This window comes from Eulemur rufifrons, chromosome 17 (genome assembly GCF_041146395.1).
Source record: "Eulemur rufifrons isolate Redbay chromosome 17, OSU_ERuf_1, whole genome shotgun sequence".
Classification (NCBI taxonomy): Eukaryota; Metazoa; Chordata; class Mammalia; order Primates; family Lemuridae; genus Eulemur; species Eulemur rufifrons.
The window spans coordinates 64,070,501-64,092,757 of record NC_090999.1 but is presented as its reverse complement, the minus strand read 5'-3'; the positions used below and the strand labels follow the sequence as shown (position 1 = coordinate 64,092,757).

General features: G+C 35.5%; 1 protein-coding gene across 1 annotated transcript in view; it reads left to right on the top strand.

Moving 5' to 3' along the window:
• ARB2A (ARB2 cotranscriptional regulator A) overlaps window positions 1-22,257 on the top strand; it is a 409,566-nt gene that overhangs the window by 251,425 nt on the left and 135,884 nt on the right. Inside the window, exons 8-9 of the mRNA XM_069492020.1 lie at window positions 8,342-8,458; window positions 15,467-15,551. Coding sequence (XP_069348121.1) covers window positions 8,342-8,458; window positions 15,467-15,551 — 202 coding nt within the window. The remainder of the gene's footprint in view (window positions 1-8,341; window positions 8,459-15,466; window positions 15,552-22,257) is intronic.

The window sequence follows — 22,257 nt, the reverse complement described above, 5'->3', positions numbered from 1 at the left end:
AGAAGAAAATGTTATGCTTTAAAACTTAAATATATTAAACTCTCTTCCAGCTGAATGTATATGCCTGCTCCTCCTGAACCTAATGAATTTTTTTGCCACAAATGTTTAAACCGTTCAATGCTTGATGACTCTTGAGTACTTATACATCTAAGAGATACCTAATTATAGACCTAAGTATTTCTAGACTGTGCCAATTAATAAAGGCTCATAAGTGATTTTTTTAGCTTGGTATTGTGAACATGCCCGCTACTTATTTGTGTCAGAAACATTTCTTGGTATATAGTACTTTTATAAAGTTTTAATACATTTCCTCATTTTTCTATCTAAAACTATTTACGTCACCCTTTAAATGTCTCCTTTGCTAAGCCTGCCTTAGTTTTTTGGGTTGACAATGTTTAGTTCTCACTTACACTTTTATAATGTATCTACTTCTTATGTATAATATATTTATTATAATTTTAAAATCTTATGTTTTAAATGTTGCCTACTATGGTCAGTCTTATTACATAAAAAAACTTTTAATCAATAAGTCAACATGATGATCACTTACACTATTTTCTTAATATATGAGTGAACCCTTTATTTTTTCCTTGTGTTAACTTGTCTCTCATGTAATATACTAGCTGTGTTCTTGATTGGTAGAGTAAGTTTTTCAAGCTATTGCCTTTCTCCTTCCCCACCTCCCACCCCATCATGTATTTTTTTAAAGCACTTGTCTTCTTCCTCAACTTCCAGGTTGTCAGTCATTTAATGTTTGCTTTTTTTCCCTTTTCTTTTTCTCTTAAACCTACCTGACACATGCTTTTTTGTTGTTGAGGGAGTCTGCACGTGGCAGCATGGTCTAGGCAGGAAAGGAAAAGGAAGTTATTACTGCTCTCTTCTGGCTGCCTGGAATAATAAATCATAACTTGCCATTCCCTAACTGGTGGCTGGAGACTTATCTTCATAAATGCATGTGACCCAAGAAGTTTCAGTTTACATACCCTATCCCTTGGTGTTCTTGCCTGTGGAGAGCCTTTTCCTTCCTGAAATTAGACAAAGGTTGCAAGAATTGAAGCTAGGGCTTCAAAGCACAGGAAAAGAGAATGTTGTCTTATCCTGTTGCTACAGTGGAGATCCAGCTGGCCGTGTTTACCTAACCAGGGTGTGAGACTGCTTGTCCATCTGTGAGGGGATCAGCACAGTGCTAAGGCTTGCTCTGAAGTTTTGAACTTAGAAACCTTTTGCAGTACTTCTTGTGTGTTTCCCTACATAGTTACTTTTATAGTGACAACTATATAGGTTTGAGGTATATGCTTAAATCTAAGCATTGTGCAGAGTGAAACTTTGTAAGATTCACCCATTTGCCAGAGTAACATTTAACATCTGGTATACATACAGTGACCAAATTATTTATCATCCAAAACAGAGCGCTTTTAACAGTGATAGGGGACACTATTAATAATTATACCAGCTTAATAGTTATAAGCCAGGACAGCCCTGGGCAAACTGGAATATATATAGTCATCCTGTTTATACTAAACTATTTTCTTTAAAAACATTTAAGCAAACCCAAATCACTTTACAGAATCAGGGAGGTGGGGGCAGGGATGGTCCTAATAGTTGTGTGACACTTCAAAATTGCTACCCTGTCGGTGTGAATTTTGAAGTCACTGAAGAGCACATAGATACCATATCTAAAAGTAAGAATACATTTTAGAAATTAGAGATGAATGTTAAGGTAATAATAATAGCTGACATTGTTGATTTCTTACATGCCTTATCTTATTTATGCCTCAGCAACCATGTGAGGTGACTACTGCTATTATTCCTATTTTTGTGTTCTTACAATGATTAACTAAAAATAAAAATCTAAGTATATCTATTTCCAAAGCCTATGCATGCTTTTAACTACAACACTATACTGCCTTCCTCTGGACATACTTTATATCTCTATGATTATCTTTTTAAAAACACAGTCAGATACACTCCCTCTATATAGAAAACAAAGTGGCAAAGGCACTCTCTTCCCTTCAGCGTGGCACTGCTAAGGCATGGCTCCATGCTTTGTTGCCAGCTCAAGTCATTCTGAAAGGGTTCACTGGTGGGAGGAAAGTGGAACTGCCGCAGTATTGCTCCAACAATTCTGTTTTCATTCTCAAGTGCAGGGTGCTATGACTCGTCTAGTGTGCTGATTACAGGATTTTAAATAGACACAATATTCAGCTCTTACTTTTCTTCAGCCTTGCAGTTATAGAAATATATAATCATAGGAAAAAGTAGCCCTTCATAAAGTTTTCCTTTATAGATGTATGGCTTCTTAAAAATAATACTTGTCATTAAATGCACTTGTAAACTTAGCTTCTGTTAGCTTTTTCTAAATGAGTGAAGAGAGTGCACTAGTTTACATATATGGGGTAGTTTACATTGCATATTTTTGTGGGATCATCTATGATAATTGTGTACTATGTGCCAGGTCTTCTGCTAATTGCTTTATATTTCATTCACTTAATAATTACAGTAACCTTATGACTTAAGTGTTTTTATCCTCTCCCATGACATTCCCGTGATAAAATCAAGGCATAGAAACAGTTGAAATAATTTACTCAAAGTAGCATTACCAGAAGTGGCAGAGTTATCTGAACTCATGGAATTTGACTCCAAAGTCCTTGAATTTAACTACTGCACTTAACTTGCAAAGACTGCTTGCTTAAAAACTTCTACTTTCAAAATAGAAATAGTGAATGCAGATAGATGTGTGAACTGTAGGTAGTCTAAGAGTCAGTATCATACTGGTCTGAATTTCTCTGCTGGACAGTTTAGTGTTTACATTTTATCTACCAAAGTTTGTGTATTTCATTGTAATCACTAGAGGTGCTAGTGCCTTGGGGGACACCAACGTTTTAGTATTATAGTATTACATAAAAATGATATTAATATTCATTCTGTGAATAGCGTGCTGTTGAGATACACTGGTCCGAAAGAATCTTCAGGAAGGATAATAAGAAGTAGTCTTTGACATTAACAGAAAAGATTCTGCCAAACCCACTGTTGGCAGATGAGTCCTCCTGGTGTGAGGCACATGTAATCAGGTGTGTCTGATAGCACAGGATGGAGTACCACACGATAGGGGGTATACAGGCAGAAATGTAAAGTAATAGGAGAGGTTTATGGTAAAATATTATTGTTTATCAAACCACATAAAGACTACACTCAAGTAGAAACACTGGGTGCAATTATAATCTACATAATAAAAGTGGGAAAAGGTACCAGCTTTTTATACTTTGCAAACCTTTAAAACAACTTAATGTGAAATTTTAACTCAAGGAGCTCTAGAGGGAGCTAATCTGTTTATATCCATAATTATTTTTTTGAAAAAAGGCAACTCAAACCTCAACTGTGTTATTAACCAGAGCAATGATTCATTCATGCTCAGACAGTAGTGATGATCCTTGGATTTATAAACGTACAATAGTATTAGATCCTAATCCGAAGGAAGCTTGCATTATTTGATTTTCCTTTTAGAATATTCTTTCCTGTACAAGTAATTCACATGCTGTAACCCTCACAATACATATGTGTAACATATGTCGTAATTTAAAAAGAAGGTAATAGCTTTTGCTAATGGAAGACTTTAAAACATTTTTCTCAAAAACATGTTTAAAACATATTGTATAGACAAATATAGATATGGGCCTGCATAGACATATATTTACCCTTACCCCCAAACCACTCTGGCCTCTTCTAGGAGTCCTCTTGGACTTTAAAATATAAGGACAAGTAATTATTCTGAGAGCCATGGCTGCCAGACCACAAATATGGAAAAATGAAATCTATTACTTTTTTTAGGTTAGGGTGAAGCCAGCCCAATTCAGAGTCCCCATCCCCTTTATGTTGACAGTGTTAAATTGGGTTAGATTTATAATTCCCCAAACCCAAGGCCCTGGATTAGAGACATGCCAAAGACTTCATAGCGGAGCATCCCTATAACATCAGCATCTCCCTGCCTTCAGAGTAAATTAAGGCATCTCTTTGCCTTAATTCAATTTAAATTAAATTAAATTCTAATTTAATTTAGTGGAAGTAAAAGAGTCTATGTGTTTTCTTTTGTGGAAAATAGTTCATGGTAGAGTTCCGGAAGAAATGAAATCCAGAGAAAAGCTATAACAGTTTAAAGTACAAAAGGAAATTGAGGAATGTTAGGATGTCATGAAGCATTTGGATTTGGCCAGGTATTTGTGAAGAGAGTGGGCAGGTACATCATTTGAGGGCCTTGGAGAAAGCATGGTGAGTTAAGTTAGCTGGACAGAAAAGGTCTGCATGAATTCTGAAGGGAGATGGTAGCAGCCCTGTGGAAGGGCCACGCTGCCCATGGAAGGGAGCAAAGATAGCTGCTACTACCTCTAGCCCTCCCACACCTACCCCCCGGTCCTCTGGTCTTCATCTCACCAGATACTCTCATGCTCTGATAAGCTTACCTGTCTTCTCACAGTTACTTAATTTTGTACATCTTACTCTGGAAGAAAGTAATAATAAATAGGTTTTTCCTCCTCAATTTCAACCCCAGCGATAATGTTTAGAATATGAACCTGCAGACAGATGGCGTATGTCTTAATCTCTTCAAAGTACCATGCTTGATATTTATTGGGTTAGTTAAACTTTTGTGAGACTTGGAACATGCAGTACAGTGAAGGAAAGCAGATTAATTATGTTTAAGCGAAAGTGAAATGACTATGAAATAAATGGGTAGAAGTAAGAAGAGGAAACAAAAACATCAGGTGACAGGACCAAATATTTTGTATTAATGCTGAAATCATCAGCATGATTTATAGAAATATCTAATTTTCCCACTTATCCTTGACATTTATTTTAGAACTTTAATACTTTTAAAGTGCTGTTGATTGTCAGTTTTTGCTCATGGCTGATTTCTATCTTGGCATGAGTTTTAGAATTTCAACATTCCTTACTGATCTAGATTTGAATCATTTTTTTAACATTTTTTAAGAAATGTCCAAGTGAATGAAATACTGTATGTATGAAAAGAGAATTAATCAAATGAATTCATTTATGTAAGAGTATTATATATTACTGAGAAATAGACGCCCTGTGATACAAATGAAAGAACATGACATATATCCACGGTTAAGTCACAGTTGTGTCACTCTGTATCCATGTGGTCTTTAACCAATTTCTTAATCAGTCTCAGTTTCCTCATCCACAAATAGAAAAATAATATGAGTTTGGCGTGCATTTCAATATTATTTGAAAATAAAATGAGAATTAATTTGTCATTTAGAAATTTGTCAGCTGCTATTCATATGTAAACAAATTATATACACACAAATATTAATAAAAACAAATAATATTTTAATTGTAACTTTACCCTGCATAGCCTGTTTAACTATGGAACTTTAGGATGTTGATGTCTGAAGTTATCAAAATTTTTATTATTTTTATCCGACTCTTGATACATACCAAAGATAATAATGGGGTGGGGGACCTGCGGCCTTGGGGCCACATGTTGCCTTTTAACTGAATCAAGGGGCCGCACTTGGGGACCCAGAGGGCCACATGTGGCCTTGAGGCCGCATGTTCCCACCCCTTAAATTGATTGTAAGTGTGAATGTTCAAAGGAATCACTTACTAAATACTTCATAGTTCATTCAAGAATGCATGAAGACATTTAGATCACAGCGTTTTCTCATATTTAGAGACTAAGATCCCTTTGCGAATCTCATGAAAGCTAAGAATCTTCTCCCCAGAAAAATAGTCATGTGTACATATAGACAGAATTTTGCAAGGAATTTCAAAATGTTCATATCAACAGATCCTAATTAAATACCACCATCTCCACTTTAGGTTGACATGTAGAAGGATTTTGGTGATATTACTTCCTCCTTTTCGTTTCTGGGTTTTCCAGACTATTATGGTCTCCTATTACAGACCACGTTATGGACGGTGTTTTCCTGCCCAGCTGTGCCTCCACTCATTCCTTGCTTTAGCTATATTCCACCTAAGATCTGTCTCTTAATCCTGATTAAGTCTAACCCTACTGTTGCCACTCTCCAGCATTTTTAATCAGTGCTGTTTCACAGAGGGGCAGTAAGGGAAGGAAGGAGGACTGTGAACCAGACTAACAAATGCAAGAAACAGAGGCTTTAGACAGAGATGGTAGTTGCAAGTAGTTAGGGAACTACTAAATTAGGCTTCAGTAAGGCTGAAACAGAGGTAAAGAGTCCAAAAAATTAGACCATTAAAATTTTCACTAATTCACAATTCTAATCCTAAACAGTCAAATATTTGAGATTCTTTGTTACTGGGTTCACTTGTCAACGGCTCTTCACTAAGATCTCCTGGAATTTGGCCATTCTCCACCTCTAATGATAAAATATGAAAGTGATTTTTAAGCTGTAAAGTACTGTAACAGAGTAAGGGAGTACCATATTGGACTCCACTGTGATTTGAGTGATGTGAAGAAAAGTTGCACATCATCACATCCATTGTATGAAATGTCAGCCAGAAGGACAGACCAGAGATTTTCTTTTCCTCTAGTAGTCCATCTAACAACTCTATATTTTTCCAGTTTGTAGCATTTTAATCCCCAGATTTTCTACTTTTGCACTAACTCCTCATCCTAGTCATTTACTTAATTTTATCTCATTCCACAAATGGCTCTTGAGATTTAATGTCTTTAGACACTGTCTTTAAAAATTCTGCATATGTTAACAACCACCACAACAAAGTCCAGGTCAAATATTTTAAAATGCAGACATATTCTTAGAATGCCAGAAAAATATGTTCTTGTTTTGTAACTTCAGCAACAATCGCTCTAGATTTCTAAAAGTGTTAGTGTTTAGAAAATGAGTAAGGACATATAATTTCTTCATAAGCCAGATGAATTCACTATTGTGGAATTTTGTTTTATATTATCTAATGTTGGTTTGAAATTTTATATTCTAGTGCCAATGAGATCCAATGAGAATCTATTTGTAACATAAAATCTAGAAGAAGGCAGGATACTACTTAATAATTAATGTGAAGTATTAAGTTAGAATATTATTTATGCTTTTAAAAATATTGGTATTACAAGGTGAATTTTTGCAGTAATACTATGATGTTGATTTTGAAGATTTTTACATTATATGAGGGGAAAACATCAGGCACAAAGATTTAAGGTGGGGACAAGTTGCTGAGGCAGCATTAACAGAGAATTGGATTCCCATTAGGTAGTGTTCATTGAGAGGGGAAGTACACTTGGAGGGTTTAAAGAAATGTAAAAGAGAGAGAGAGATTTTTAATTCAGAAGGCTAACAGGCATCATCTGGTATCAGAAGCATGGCTTGCAGTGTTCTTTCTCTGTATGGGCTCTCATTGCCATTCAGAATTCTCCCTTTTTTTTCTAAGTGCACTATTATATTTTTTATAGACAATTTGGAGAAATTAATAGCAAATGATAGAGAAATTGCTCCTTTTCTTCAATTGAAGAATTTAGAGGGAGAAAAAACATTTGATACAAAGAAGTAGAGAGGACATTATGAAATACAAGACTACTATTTATTATATTTTAACCGTAATTTTTTATTAAGCTTTCTTATGTTTATTATACAAATTAGGGTCAGTAGTGTTAGCAGATTAAAACCTTTCAATTCTTTTAATGTAAAACTTTTATTTTTCAATGTCTTTATCTGGCAGACTATTGATGAGTTCATCGGTATCTTCAGGCCAAGTGACTCTTTTTTCTTTTTAGAAGCCATTTGATTTTATAGAAATAACATATAGAAAGAAGTAAAATGTAACAGTTTGCCAACATAAAGAAATATATTAGAAAGCAAAATTATATTGATAGGCTTTGAACAAGAGGAATCTTTGTGGGTATTTAATATACCAAGTCATTACAGGCTGGTTAAATTGGAGAAGTCAAAGCAAGATATCTTTCTTTACTAATGTGCCATCTACTGAAAATTAGTAGAAGTTAGTCCTAAGTAGCTAACAGTGAACCCCAGGTACTAACTTCCCTGAAGCACTGAAATAGGAAGTGATGGAAGAAACTTGTAAAAGAAACCCTCAGGGATTCCCCTGTGATCCCTTTAATCCTTGAATTGTCAAACCACATGGAAAATAATAGAGCTGCGTAGTTCTAAGACTTAAGTGGTATTATCTTTTTAAAGGAAAATATTAGGTCTTTTCACATCTCTGGACAAGAATAGAACATGTGTTCAGTGTAGAAAGGAGTAACTTTGAACCAGAGATGCATATTGCTCTTTCATTTTTTAATATAATGTTATTATTATCTATGACTAAGCAGGCTTCACCAGTAGGAAAAAAATTACAGCCAATATTTTATTTTCCTTTTTTAACACAGATGATTCAACGAGAAGCAGATATAAAAAGTAAGGTAACTGCTGTGGCATTGACAGACTCTGTTCACAATGTGTGGCATCAAGAAGCTGGCAAAACGATTCGAGAATGGATGAGAGAGGTGAGACTTGGTTTTCTTCAGTGCTGAGATGGATGGGTGTGAGCCTTTATATCTTGAGCCCCCACCAACTTGCAGCACCTCCCATCTCCAGACTCCCTTTGTAGAAGCAGAACATTGAGAGGAAATAGAAAAAACTAGACATGCTTAAAATAATAATAGAAAACCTCTGTGAAGAACTAATACTTTTTGAAAGCCCCCTTCCCCCCCTTTTTTGGCTTTCTATAGACTACTATGTATGCATACAGTATGCAGTAGTAACTTTGGCTAAAGAAGGTCTTGGTGTTAGGAGATTCTTTATTCCCTGCTATTTAATTTTTCCACCAGCTATTTAGCATGGTGCTGCTTAATTACACGAAAGAAGCTTAATGTACACTTGGTCTTGTCTTTTTCTTCCTGAGAGGTGGTCACCATGTGCCACTCTTAAGTGGATTGGCTCACTACTGCCAGTAGAGGGAGGAGAAGTAAAAAGCTGAAATAGTGTTATGCCAGACCCTCGAGCTAAGAGAAATTGGGAGTTGGGGGGGGAGGGGAGGTTGGCCATGGTCCAGCTTCAGGCTAAGAAAGCTTCTTTTCACACTTCCTAAGGGCTGGTGAACCTGAAAACAAACAAGGATTCATTGAACATACTTACATTATCTTTTAAAAAAAACTTTCAGCCCATTATTTCTTTTATTCCTATTATAGAAATCTGGCTGAAATTTTCTTTTTTATTTTTATTTATCTTTCTGATGTTATAAGCAGTTGACACCAGCTACCACATGCTATGGTAATTGTTTAGTCAAGTCATTTACCTACATTTATATAGCATGAATGAGTTGATTGATCTTCCTGATTTTCTCCCTGGTGGCTCTTCAGCTGACCTCTCATCGTAGGACTGTGTGGTGGGTAAATTCTACCAGCCCTCATGGTGCACTGAAGGACCAAGAGTTAAGGTTTACAAATGGTTTTGAGCAGACAGAAAAATTAGGCTGTATAATTCCATAGTAGTGTTGTAATATCACCAATCTGTTGTCACTGTCATTTTTGCCCCCTTAGGAAAAATACTTTTATCATGCAGAAGTCCAAAATATTTTTATTCCAGTCCTCATAATGCTGTAAACATATAAAGGTGGGTTTTTAAAAAATCTATTCTAACATGCAGGTGTTTTCTGACCACATTGCTTTCCATATTTCTCCTTCACAGTGTAGCTACATCCTTAATTGCCTTTTCCAGGGGTCTAAACTTTCTCAAGAGGGAATTTCATGTATTTCTTGCCTATGCTTTTTTAATGCTATTTTTCTGCCCAAATATATACATAGACAGCTCTCAGCATTATATAAGTAGTAATAAATGAGCCATTAGCAACTTTTTTCCTTATGCATAACCAATATGGAATTTGTTATTGGGCCCAAACTAAAAAATCTCTGTTCATCATTTTTTAATTGGAAGTTTTTCATGTAAGTCTCATTCCAGGCTGACAAATATAACAAAATTTATTTAGATTTACTTTTTAAGTATTTGTAACTAAGGCTAGATTAGGTGTCCCCTTCAGAAATCAGACTATATTAATCTGTGCAGTTTTCATCTAACTGGCTAAAATAGGCAATAGTTGAATTCATCATAATTTAATCAAGGCCACCATTAATTTCTTTGCAAGCATAGCTTTTATAACATTTATAAAATTTTATAAATGCTCTGGTTCTTGAATGGTTCTTTCAGTTCTCTCAATTATGCCTCAGGGAAGCATCGGGAAGAGCATTGTATTCTGACCTATCAAAATTGAAACCCCAGCTCAATCACTTACCTAACTGTGCAGTCTTGGGCAAGTTATTTAATCTCTTTGAGATTCAATTTTCTCATCCATAAAATATAATCTCTGCCTTGTAGGTGTGGTTGGCAAATAACACATGTAAAGAAATAGCACAGTTGTTGGCATTTTAAAGAAGTTCAGTAAATTATAGCTATTACTATTGTTACCTTCTCACTCCCAAATAATATAAAACACATGGACTATATTCATCTTGTGTTTTCTGAATGATTTGCATATTCAAAATATCTTATGAAAGGGAAGCAGGATGACATATCGGAAGCATTTAGCAGAACTAAGCTTTGATAATGATTCTGGCTAAGTAAATCAATAATTAATGGTCTAGAATGTACCGGCTAGTTTCCTAAGACTTAAAATCTTGGGTAAGCCACTCTTATCTTCTTAGGCCTATTTCATATTTGTGAATTAGAGACAATAATTCCTCTTCCATCTACTTCATGAACTGTTTTGAGAATCAAAGGTGACGATCAAGAAGAAAACCTCTTAAAAAGCAAATGGTACTACATAAAGAAATAAGATATATTATTGTGGAAAATACTATAATACCCCTGAGATAAAAATTATTAGATTATTCTTAAGGAAGCTTTGAAATTATCCCTGTTCAGAGCTCTTCCCTAAAACAAGAGCAAAAGGGAGGCTATAAAAGTCTATGACGGGTATCTTTGTAGGAAATGTGTGACCCCTAGTAGAAAATATTTCAGCGTGGTTTGGCAAGATAACAGTCCAGTGTTTCCCAACACTCAGGATGAAACTCTCTCCCCTTTTCTTTTGCTTTTCTTAGCCTCTATCCACTCTACAAGACTATTTGAAATAGTGAAAAGCAAACAAGTCTGGATTACAGGAAATAGAAAGGGCTGCTGTCTTGAGCATGGGTATTGGGAGAAGGATGTGGTAGGGTCACCTTTGTGTCCTTCAGCGTCCCCCTTCCTTACTACTTACTAGTCTAGCTTCATTTGGAATCAGCCAAAAAAAAACAGATATTTTGCAAATATCCCTCCCCCCTCCAAAAAAAAAAACAAAAAAGCAAAAAAAAAAAAAAAAAAAAAAAAAAAACACCTTAGCTAAGCTTAAGTATTGCCTATAAAAATAAGTCTGGATGTAGAGTAAGCCACGGTGCTTTTATCCTTTTGATGGTTGGTTCCATTATTTCTCAAAACTCTGCTTTAAAGTTTGGAAGTAAGACAGTGGTACAAATTGCCTAGTCATTCCTATTGTACTAAAAATCAGTAAAATAGTTTTTTCTTTTGTAAGTATGTTTAAATTAATGTGATAAAGTTATTGATGTTAAGTATTTGTTTACTATAAAAAGCTGACTTATTTTTTAAACTGATTTAACATGCAGAACAAAGATTAAGGAATATATTCTTGTATTACTTGTGTAACTTCTAAATAACAATTTCTTTTAAAGAAAGAAGATCAAAGAGTACTACCTTTGGCAATTACTCCAAGTGAAACCTACTCCTGACTAAAAGACCAAGCATAGATGCTAAGCCAGCCTCATAAGAAGAGGTACAAAGTAACCAAAGGCAGTTCTTAAGAGACACTTCTTACCTAAGCTCCTGGAGTGTCAAGGCTGAGAGGACAAATGTTTCCTGACATACCTCTGGCCTCTGAAATTCTCCAGCCAAGCCAGATGTGTGATTCTACATTACAGTTGTAAACTCTTTCTTTTACCATTCAGCTGTGAGTGTAGGCCCTAGAAACACAACCTAGTGAATCATAGTTGTGCTTGTCTGAGCACACAAAACGTTCCATAGTAAAGATCAACTTCTAAAACAATGGTGATTAACAACTCAGAAAATTCAATAAAAATGAATAAAATCTAGACTCAATCAAGGCAGCAAACATCTCCAAATACCTCCAAACACCTTGAATAGCTACTACCTCCTTTTCTCTTTAAATATACTAAATTCTAACCTTTTTATTAAAAAATTAATTCATTTCATATCTACTCTGAAATGTTGTCAACCCTAGGTTCAAATGGCAGACAGAGCCACTTAGCCAGACACAGTGGCGCGTGCCTGTAATCCCAGCCCAGAAGTTCAAATACAGCCTGGGAAAGCAACATAGTGAGACCCCATCTCTATAAAAACGATAATAGTAAAAATAATTTTTTTTTTTTTCAAAAAGGAAGTTGGCGCCGTGGTCTATAGAAATTTCTAGTCCATATAAATAGTTCCCAAACTTTTGAATTTTACAAAGAGGAAAATTTACAACCACAGAAATCTGTAAAGTTATGATCTCAGAGTAAAAAAACCTTTAAATTGAAAACACTTAACTTTAAGAAACACTCATTACATCACCTGTTTTTCTCTTATTCCTTTAGACCCAGAGAAACACTAGTTACATGATCAGTGTCAATCCGCCTGCTCTGGCCAAGTGCTTCTTTCTCTATACTTGTTTGTTGGGACAAGGGGAGCTGCATCTGTGACCCAAGCATGGCACTGTTGGTACCTCTAGTCCAACATGCCTTATTGCCTACTCAGGGCACCTCAGATCCCAGGGACTGCTAACACACTTCAGCATGTTTTGAATTTAGGTAGGCCTTTCCTAGTGGGCTACTTGTGTCACAACCCAGGGCACTTTAGTAGTGTTCATCTGAACTGAAACACTGGGGTAGAGGACAAATTAGGGCATTGAAAAGAGGGGTAGATACGCATTAGAAAAACAGTAAAAGAGATTTGGTTTCTAACCTATAGAAACATTTCAGAATAGGGAGTTAGATTTGATAAGATGAAATTTCAAACAGATCAAATTCATATATAATGTGTATCTGTCTTTCTTTACCTACATTTTCCAATATGTTTATGTTTTTCATTATACTCTATTGTCTACTTTTCCCAGTAGGGTTAAAATGCCACATACACACGCACACACATTTACACTCTTTGAAATTACAATATCAAATCTTGACAATCCTACACAGGTACTTTGTCATTCCACAGAACTTTTGGACATATTCACTTTAGCTATAAGGTGTTTAATGTCTATCTGATTTTTATGAGAGGTGAAAGCATTATGCATGTGCCTAGATAAAAACTGAAATATCAGAATCACAAAATGTCAACCCATGTTTTGCTTTAAGTGTTTGAATTAAAGGTGAGCTGGGCAAACTGGACAAAAGTTCATTTTGTTCAGCTTTTTAAAGTCAGTAACAAATCACAAAGTGATTAATCTCCTGCACATTGTCACGTACCATCACTTTTATTCATCTAGAAAATCCTATAAGACATAGTTTTACATATGTGAAGTATAGGTGAGCAGTATGAAGACTGACTTATCACCTGGGTAATAGCTGACTTTCATCAGATTTAGAAGTACTAGTAGGATGAATAATAATTAAAATACATACAGTACCTAATCGCTGCCTGTCTGTCGGTAGTGCTAATTGCTGTCATTGAAAAGACTGAATTGTTTAAGAAAAAGAGAGAGAAAGAGAAAGTCATTCTTCATTGAAGCTATCTCCCTGTATCATTGGAAGCCTATTTTTAGTACCTATAGAAGTCATGATTTTTGAATTTATTAGGGGCTGTGCTGAATGATAAAACAAATCATCCATTTACATATCTTGACACTGCTTTGGAGAATACTTATTTCTTACAAGCAAGTGTCACATTGTATATAAAAGCTGGCTAATTGTGTGCTAATCTTCTGCATTATCTAGAACTCTCTGATGTGGTGTTCTATCAATGGTAATATTAATTTTACTTATTTCAAATGTATGAAATATCTCCTAAAACCCTATTTCTTTTATAATTTCTACTCTTACATTGTATAATTTTGCATTCAGCTGCTAATTAAGATTAGGAGTGCACGTTATAAAATATGTATCCACTTTAAACCATCAAGCTTTTGTAATACATGAAAAATACTAATATTTCATCCATTTTAAATGTAAAAAGAGCGAAAGCATTTAAGAACATTACTAGACGTTGTGTTTGTTTTCATGTTTTTTTTCCCTACACAGTTCAATAGTTTCATTGATCTACTGTTTCTTACAAAAATCTGCCATGCTTTGTGAACTTCACTTTCTAATCTCATACAGCAACCCTTCCTTTATGTTATTCCTGCTCTCCCTGGTCCCAGAACAGTAGGGTTGCCTTGACAAATCTATTCAAAAGCCATTCCTCGGCCTTTATTGGTGGGGACTGGGGCCTTTGAAATTCTCTCCTCACTGCAACACAGCTGACATCTTCTTCCAGACAGAATGAATTAAGGAAATACAATAAGACACTTGATCTACCAGTCAAGGATCTTTCCACAGTGAGGACGGATTCCATGGTGCACAACCAAGGCAGCAAGCATCTAAAAATACACAATACGTGCTTGTTTACCAGAATAGCAATCACTGATTTTTCCAACATGATTGATAGAATGATTTCTTTTAAAATAAAACTGTCTGGAAATTCTGTGTGTGTGTGTGTGTGTGTGTGTGTGTGTTGAGAAATTTTTTTAAAACCACATGACGGTAATCACATTTTTAAAGCCAGACTTCAAATACAGACTTAAAATGTATAAAAGAAATATAGACTATTTTTATTTCATTTGTCTAAGTTGTAAATCATCATTACACCTTGCAGGTTGATCTTGAACATTGAAGGCTTTGTGTCCTCAGACACACAGCTACAATTCACCAGGTTGTGTTCCTTTATAACTACTTTGATACAACCTTCACTGAAGCAAGTCAAAGTAAAAATTAAACAATAGCATTTATAGGCCAAATTTTGAAGAGTAAATGCAAAATTTATTTCTTCTGGTATTGCCCAAAGAATATAATTTAGAAATTAGCTAATCTTCCACATGTTCATATTAGTATGTATTTTAATCTGAAAGTTAAAAATGGATTGCTTTTTTATTTTCCCTTAGTTAGGATCCCTTTGTGTGCTTACTCCTTGGCCTTCTAAACTTCTCTTAGAAATATATTGTATCATGGTTCACAGAAGGATTAGTTTTCTTTTTTTAATATCAGCACAGATGATTTGCTGTTGAGTTGTTGTAAGACAAACTTTTTTCCGTACTCATTTTAGTCATGAATAATTATTGACTATTTATACTAGGACAAAACAGTTTAAAGTTTATGGAAAATAAATTGAATACACTTCTAGTGGTTGATTTTATAGGCTAAATTAATCTCTTCAGTCCAAAACTTTGGTCTTGGCTTAAATTATGTTTCAACAATATTGTCTTTATTACATTGCAGAACTGTTGTAATTGGGTCTCTAGCTCGGAACCGTTAGACACGTCAGTGGAGTCCATGCTACCTGACTGCCCCCGGGTCTCAGCAGGTATGTGTTTGATGACAGATGTATGGTTTTTTTTTTAAGATGAATAGTATGATAATGTAATGTGGAAATTTATTTTGTGAATTAATTATGTTGTTCTGCCTTGAATTGTTGAACTAATTATTGGTAACATGCTGCATGGGTCTAATCCACTATCACAATTTGTTAATTATGATAAAATTGTAATTTTAGCCTAAAATGCTTACTAACAAACTCAGTAAGATGGTGAAACAATTCAAGAGTAATTTAGATAGTTGATGTTGACGCTTATGGAGATGAGACACGGATACATAAATACCTAAAAGACAAGGACTGGGTAGCCACACAGGATCTTTCACAGAATACATGTCTCCAGTTGAGTACCAACTTAGTGATATGCCAGACAGTCAAGGCCGGTTTGTGTCTTTAGAAAAAAAATTTTTTCATGCAAAGAGTTGAGTTGGACCTTGTGTTAGATAGGATTTAGACTGTGGGAAAGCATGCAAGATGGCATCCTAGGCAAAAGAAACAAAGCAATTTAGGGAGCAAGGTCAGGAACGGATCTGAAGATGTTCACAGGGAAGAAAGGTAAGACTGACCTGTCTGTTGAAAGGGAATGGGTGAAGATGTGAGCACCTCAGGAAGCAGCTGGGCTCTAGAAAGTTTAAGGATGGCGCTGATTTCCAGCATACAGGGTTTGTATTTAAGTCTCTAGGTAAGTAGAGAGAGTGACATTTGTTGTAGCTTTCTGGTTTTGGCTTTCCCAGTTCCCATACAAGTGAGCAGTGGTATCTAGTTATGACTAATAACTGGAATGGGCTTGCTGTAGCCATGGATGCTGGAAAATGAGCAGAAGTTTGAAACACAAACTACAACCATAGGTGACAGCTAATCACTAAGTACTTAGAGTTGGAGATATGTTTACATATTTAAAGGTAATAATTTGAAGAATAGTTCAGATTCTAGGTAAAGAAGTATTGTTATAACTAAATGTCTCTATCATTAATATATAAACTTCCACTTAGTTTCACTGTCATTATAGCTAAATTTTTTAGGTCTATCAGTAAGTGTTCAATCAGAGAAACAGAACCACTAGAAGATATATATGCTACAATATATATACATATGGTATACATCTGTGTATATACATATATAATATATAATCCTCATTATTTATGGTAGCTATATTCTACGAAGTAACAGAGAGCACTGAATTAGCAAATATTGCTCCCAGGTGAAATACAGGGTTAGGTTCCTGTGAGCCTCTGGTCACATTTTTTGTCAACCAGTCAATATGTAACATGGCCAGCACTGTAACTCATGCCTGAACAAAGCTTATCTAACACACATATTTTCTCCATAAGACACACTTAGGAGCAGTTAGCAACACTAGATAGCACTTCAGCAGTATATCTGAGAGCCATTTTAACAGTGAACTCACCAACAAAAGCACAAAAATGAGAAAAACATGGCACTAAATAGTTGGTGAAAAGGACACCTGTTTACAACGTGAGAGCTGAAACAGAAAGGCAGAGCATGGCCTTGTTCAACCTTAGCTAGGAACAGGTGACTCAAATTTTTCACCACTCTGCACATGTGCATGTCTGAAAATGACTGCAAAAGTGCCATGAGTGTTGATTTGGGGGTTATAAATATATTTTATTGAGTAGGTGAATTTGCAAATACAGAATCCACAAATAATGAAGATAGACTGTATATAGGAAAGGATTTGTTACTAGGATTTGGCCAGAGCTGGTTAGGTGATCTCTGTAAGGATGTTGAGGTTGCATGCGATGATGGAGCCTGAGTTCACAGAGCAGACAGTTGGTAAGAAAAGAGGGACGTAAAGTGGCAGAGCGCACAAGAATGAGCTAGAACCCATAAGCAAGAGGTAGAGTCCATGAAGATAGACTTAAACCCGTGTCAGTTCTTGTTGGCGCTGTCTTCTGCGGTGTGGGTGTCCTGGAGAAGCCTGCCCTTTGTCATGGAGCTGCATACACCTGCTTTAGGAGTCAGAGATGCTGACAGAATCCAGGGCAAAGTGGAGCAATGCAGTCCTCCCTATTGCCTTAAGGTGAGCCAGCAGATAAGTGACAACATTAGTGATGGCTGCTGCTTCACTTTACCCCTCCAAATTTAAAACAACAACAACAAAAAACCTTCCTTGTGTACTGTCCTAACGAGAAATAGATAAGGAATTCTGGGAAATGTAGTTCATCCTAGACAAAGTGACACACTAAAAAGTCACCACGGCCCACCTCTAACCAAGCTGGCACTCATATACATCTCTTCAAAACAGACTTAATCTCCAAACAAAGACACTAATAAAGTCATGCTTCCACCAAACAGGTAACAGCTATCCCATGTAGAACCAAAAACATACTAACCCTTTCCCCAGTAGAGGTACAAAGTCCCTTAATTGTCTTTGCTGATACTCATTCTTCTTACTGTTGGTGTCCTATAATTTAAATACTGAAAATACAGCTAATATAACATGTAGTTTTAATACATGTTATATTTGATGATAAGGAAATAAGAGAAGAGAGAAAAAATAGTTTATATGTATATATACAAAAATGTTCATATCAAAATAAATAAATACTTCTGTATTCTTTGTTTTTGCAACTGGTCGTGTAGTTGCAGCTGGTATTTATAACTACCTTCTTCTACTACCCATTCAGTATAGGCATACCTCAGAGGTATTGTGGGTGTGGTTCCAAACCACCTCAATAAAGTGAATATCGAAATAAAGTGAGGCAAGAAAATTTGGTTTCCCAGTGCATATATTAATAAAAGTTATGTTTACACTATACTGTAGTCTGTAAGTGTGTAAAGCATTATGTCTAAAAAATATACATATCTTAAAAATATTTTATTGCTAAAAAATGCTAAAGATCATCTGAACTTTCAGTGAATCTTTTTGGTGGTGGAGGGTTCTTGCCTCAATGTTAATGGCTGCTGACTGATGAGGGTGGTGATTGCTAAAGGTTGAGGTGGCTGTGGCAATTTCTTAATAAGACAACAATAAAGTTTGGCATATCAATTGACTCTTCCTTTCACAAAAGATTTCTCTGTAGCATGTGATACTGTTTGATAGCATTTTTCCCACAGTAGAACTTGTTTCAAAATTAAAGTCAGTCCTCTCGAACCCTGCTACCACTTTAAACTAGTTTACACAATATTCTAAATCCTTTATTGTCATTTTAGCCATGTTCACAAAATCTTCCCTAGGAGTAGATTCCATCTCAAGAAAGCAATTTCTTTGCTCATCCCTAAGTAACAATTCCTCATCCACTCAAGTTTTATCATGAGATTGCAGCAATTCAGTCACGTCTTCAGGCTCCACTTCTGATTCTAGTTCTCTTGCCTTGATACCACATCTGCAGTTACTTCCTCCACTGAAGTCTTGAACCCCTCAAAGTCATCTATGAGGGTTGGAATCAACTTCTTACAAACTCCTGTTTGTGTTGATATTTTGATTGTCTTCTGTGAATCATAAATGTTCATAATGGCATCTAAAATGGTGAATCCTTTCCAAAAGGATTTCAGTTTACTTTGCCATATCCATCCGAGGAATCCCTATCTATGGCAGCTATAGCCTTATAAAATTTATTTCTTAAATAATAAGATTTGAAAGTTGAAATTACTCCTTGATCCATGGGCTACAGAATGGATATTGTTTTAGCAGGCATGAAAACAATATGAAGCTTGTACATCTCCATCACAGCTCTTGGGTAACCAGGTGCATTTTCAATGATCAGTAATATTTTGAAAGGAATCTTTTTTCCCAAGTGATAGGTCTCAACAATGGGCTTAAAATATTCAGTAAAAACTATGCTGTGAACGGACGTGCTATCATCCAGGCTTTGTTGTTCTATTTATAGGGCACAGGCAGTGTAGATTTAGCATAATTTTTTAGGACCCTAGGATTTGTGGAATGATAAATGAGCATTGGCTTCAACTTAAAGTCACCAGCTGCATTAGCTCCTAACAAGAGAGTCCTTTGAAACTTTGAAGCCAAGTATTGACTTCTCCTCTCTAATTATAAAAGTCCTAGATGGCATCTTCTTCCAATAGAAGACTGTTTTCATCTACATTGAAAATCTATTGTTTAGTGTAGCCACCTTCATCAATGATCTTACCTAGATCTTCTGGATAACTTGCTGTAGCTTCTCCATCAGCACATGCTACTCTTTATAACTTTCTGTTCCCTGTGGGTTTTTGTTCCAACAAATTTTGCCTAAATCAGAAGGCAATTTCATATACATTCCCCAGCACATATCCATTTATTCCTCGAATATTTATTGAGCACTTACTGTGTTCCAGACACTGTTTTAGAAGCTGGGTGATAGCAGTGAGCAAGAGCTCATCATAACTATCTTTTTCTCTAGAAATTAAAAAAGAAAGAATTGTTTTTCTGCCCTCTGCTTATGGGTAGGTTCTTTCTTTTGAAGCCAACATCAACATTAGGTTCCATCAAATGAGGAAAGAGTTAGGGCCAGCACTCCCCCCCACACATTTTCCATATCTACTTATAAAAAGTTAACATTTTTTCAACCAAAATTAGTGGTTTTCCTCATAGTCTTTAAAAAATGTTGAACAAGGGGTATGACATGATCAAAGATCAATTTAGCAAAATGCATAAAAGAAAGGAACAAGAAGCCAGAGGCAGTGGACTCTGATCAGACTGTGATGATAAAGCACATGTGTGCAAATGATGGCATGAATGGGAATGGAGAGGATAAGGGACCTATAACAAATATACCTGGCATGAATCCACACTCCTTGAGGATAAACAGATTGGATGTGGAGGCTACAGGAAAGGGAGGATGCAATAAGATTCAGTGTAAATAACTCATTACCAGAAGTAGGGTAGTGGGAGGGGGAAATCAAAGGATGGTGATGGCAAGAAATTCAAATGGAAATAACCAAAGGTTGTTGAAACACCTTTGAAACACCTGAATTTCTCTGATCAGCAATACTATTATCTACCATTTAAAATGTTAATACTATTTGAAGATTTCAACATGTGTACTGATCATAAAGTATTAATAGTAATGGCTATTCAGGCTGTGTATTCAATTTGATGAAGACTTTTTGTTTTTCCAGTTTGCTAAATTATAAAGTTTTTTTTTCTTGCTATAATACACTTTTATCTTTTGACTGAAAATTTCACAGTAACAGCAGTGAAATTATCTATAAAAATACATACTCATTTAATACTGTATTTTTCCTATATAACTAAATCTGGTCCCCCTTACCAAAAAAATATATTATTGGTCACAATAACTTCATTTTATGAATGTTATTTACCTGTGTATATATATAATTTAAAAGTAGGTACAATAAAATTTTAAAATTTTACTTAAAATAGCACCAATAATTATTTTCAACATACTCATATTGTATATTTCTTTTTCTTAAAGCAACTTAATACTTGACAACTCCACACTTAAGTGTTGGCAATGTTGTTGCACCTATACTTAAAATAATAACTTTTTCATTATTAACGTATAATGAGTGGTAGATATTTGAGAGGTCTTGAATCCGTGGCAAGTGATTGGTTCCCTACTTCTTTTTATTTATAGTGTTTCCTATAGTAAAATTGGCCAGTGAATACACTGTTATTCAGAGAATGATGTACTAGGTTAACAGAATCTATGTTTATTGTACAGTCCTCATTCTGATTGTTTATTTGTTATAAAATGGCAACAGCAAATATCTGCCCAACTTATCTTGTAGAAATGTTCTAAGGGCAATCTTTATAGTTTCTGGAGGGATATTTTGAGTTCATTAGAAGGAAGACACTATAAAAATGTAATGTGGTACTATATATTTTCATTAGGCATTCAGAATTCAAAGCTATCATTTATTTTAAAACTATTATTGATTATTTTAATCCTATAGAAGTGAAAAAGCATTTGCAGACATATTCTCCCATCCATTTCCCTGTCTCTAATTCTATTTATAAATAACAAATAACTTATTTATTTATGTTTTCCTATGTTCTCTGTGACACTGATAAGGGTCACAAAATATTGCACAGAAATCAGAGCCACAGAAAGATAGAAAATATGGTGAAAAAATCAAAAGGAAAATTAATAGTTGAAAGAGAAATATTCATAGGACATGGAAATCTGGAAACAATAAAGCTGAAAGAGACACCGAGGTAGCAGTAAAGATAAAATTAGAAGTGATCTTGGGTGATGTGCTGCTCCCCCAAAATAGCCGAGTTAATTTTTGACTGTGTATGAAGAGGCATTCCCCCAGGGGGAAAGGAAAGGAAAATATAAATGTTTAAAAACAGGCAAGGTTACAGAGCATTGATAGCTTCTGACTTCTTACAAGCAGGCACAGCTTGCTTTGGCTGCCACATGAATGACAGGTCACTCTGCCAGACTGGTTCTACCTGGAGCAACATTGGGTGAGTGCTGCAGCTAAGGCTCATACACTTTCTCCCCCTCTAAAGGTGCTCCCTAGGTGCCTCTCCAGGTGTGCTTTCACTCAGTAAGCTGTCACTGTGTATCAGACATTGCCCCACGTGCCAGGGATGCAGCAGTGAATTGCAACAGGTTAAGGTCCCACACAGAGCTTACATTCTAGTAGGGGAGATAGACAATAAACAAGATAAATGAGACGTTTACATATGAGTTTATTGTCTGTCTCCCCTACTAGAATGTTAAGCTCCATGTAGGAGAAAATATAAAGCAGGAAGAGAGAACCTGAAGTG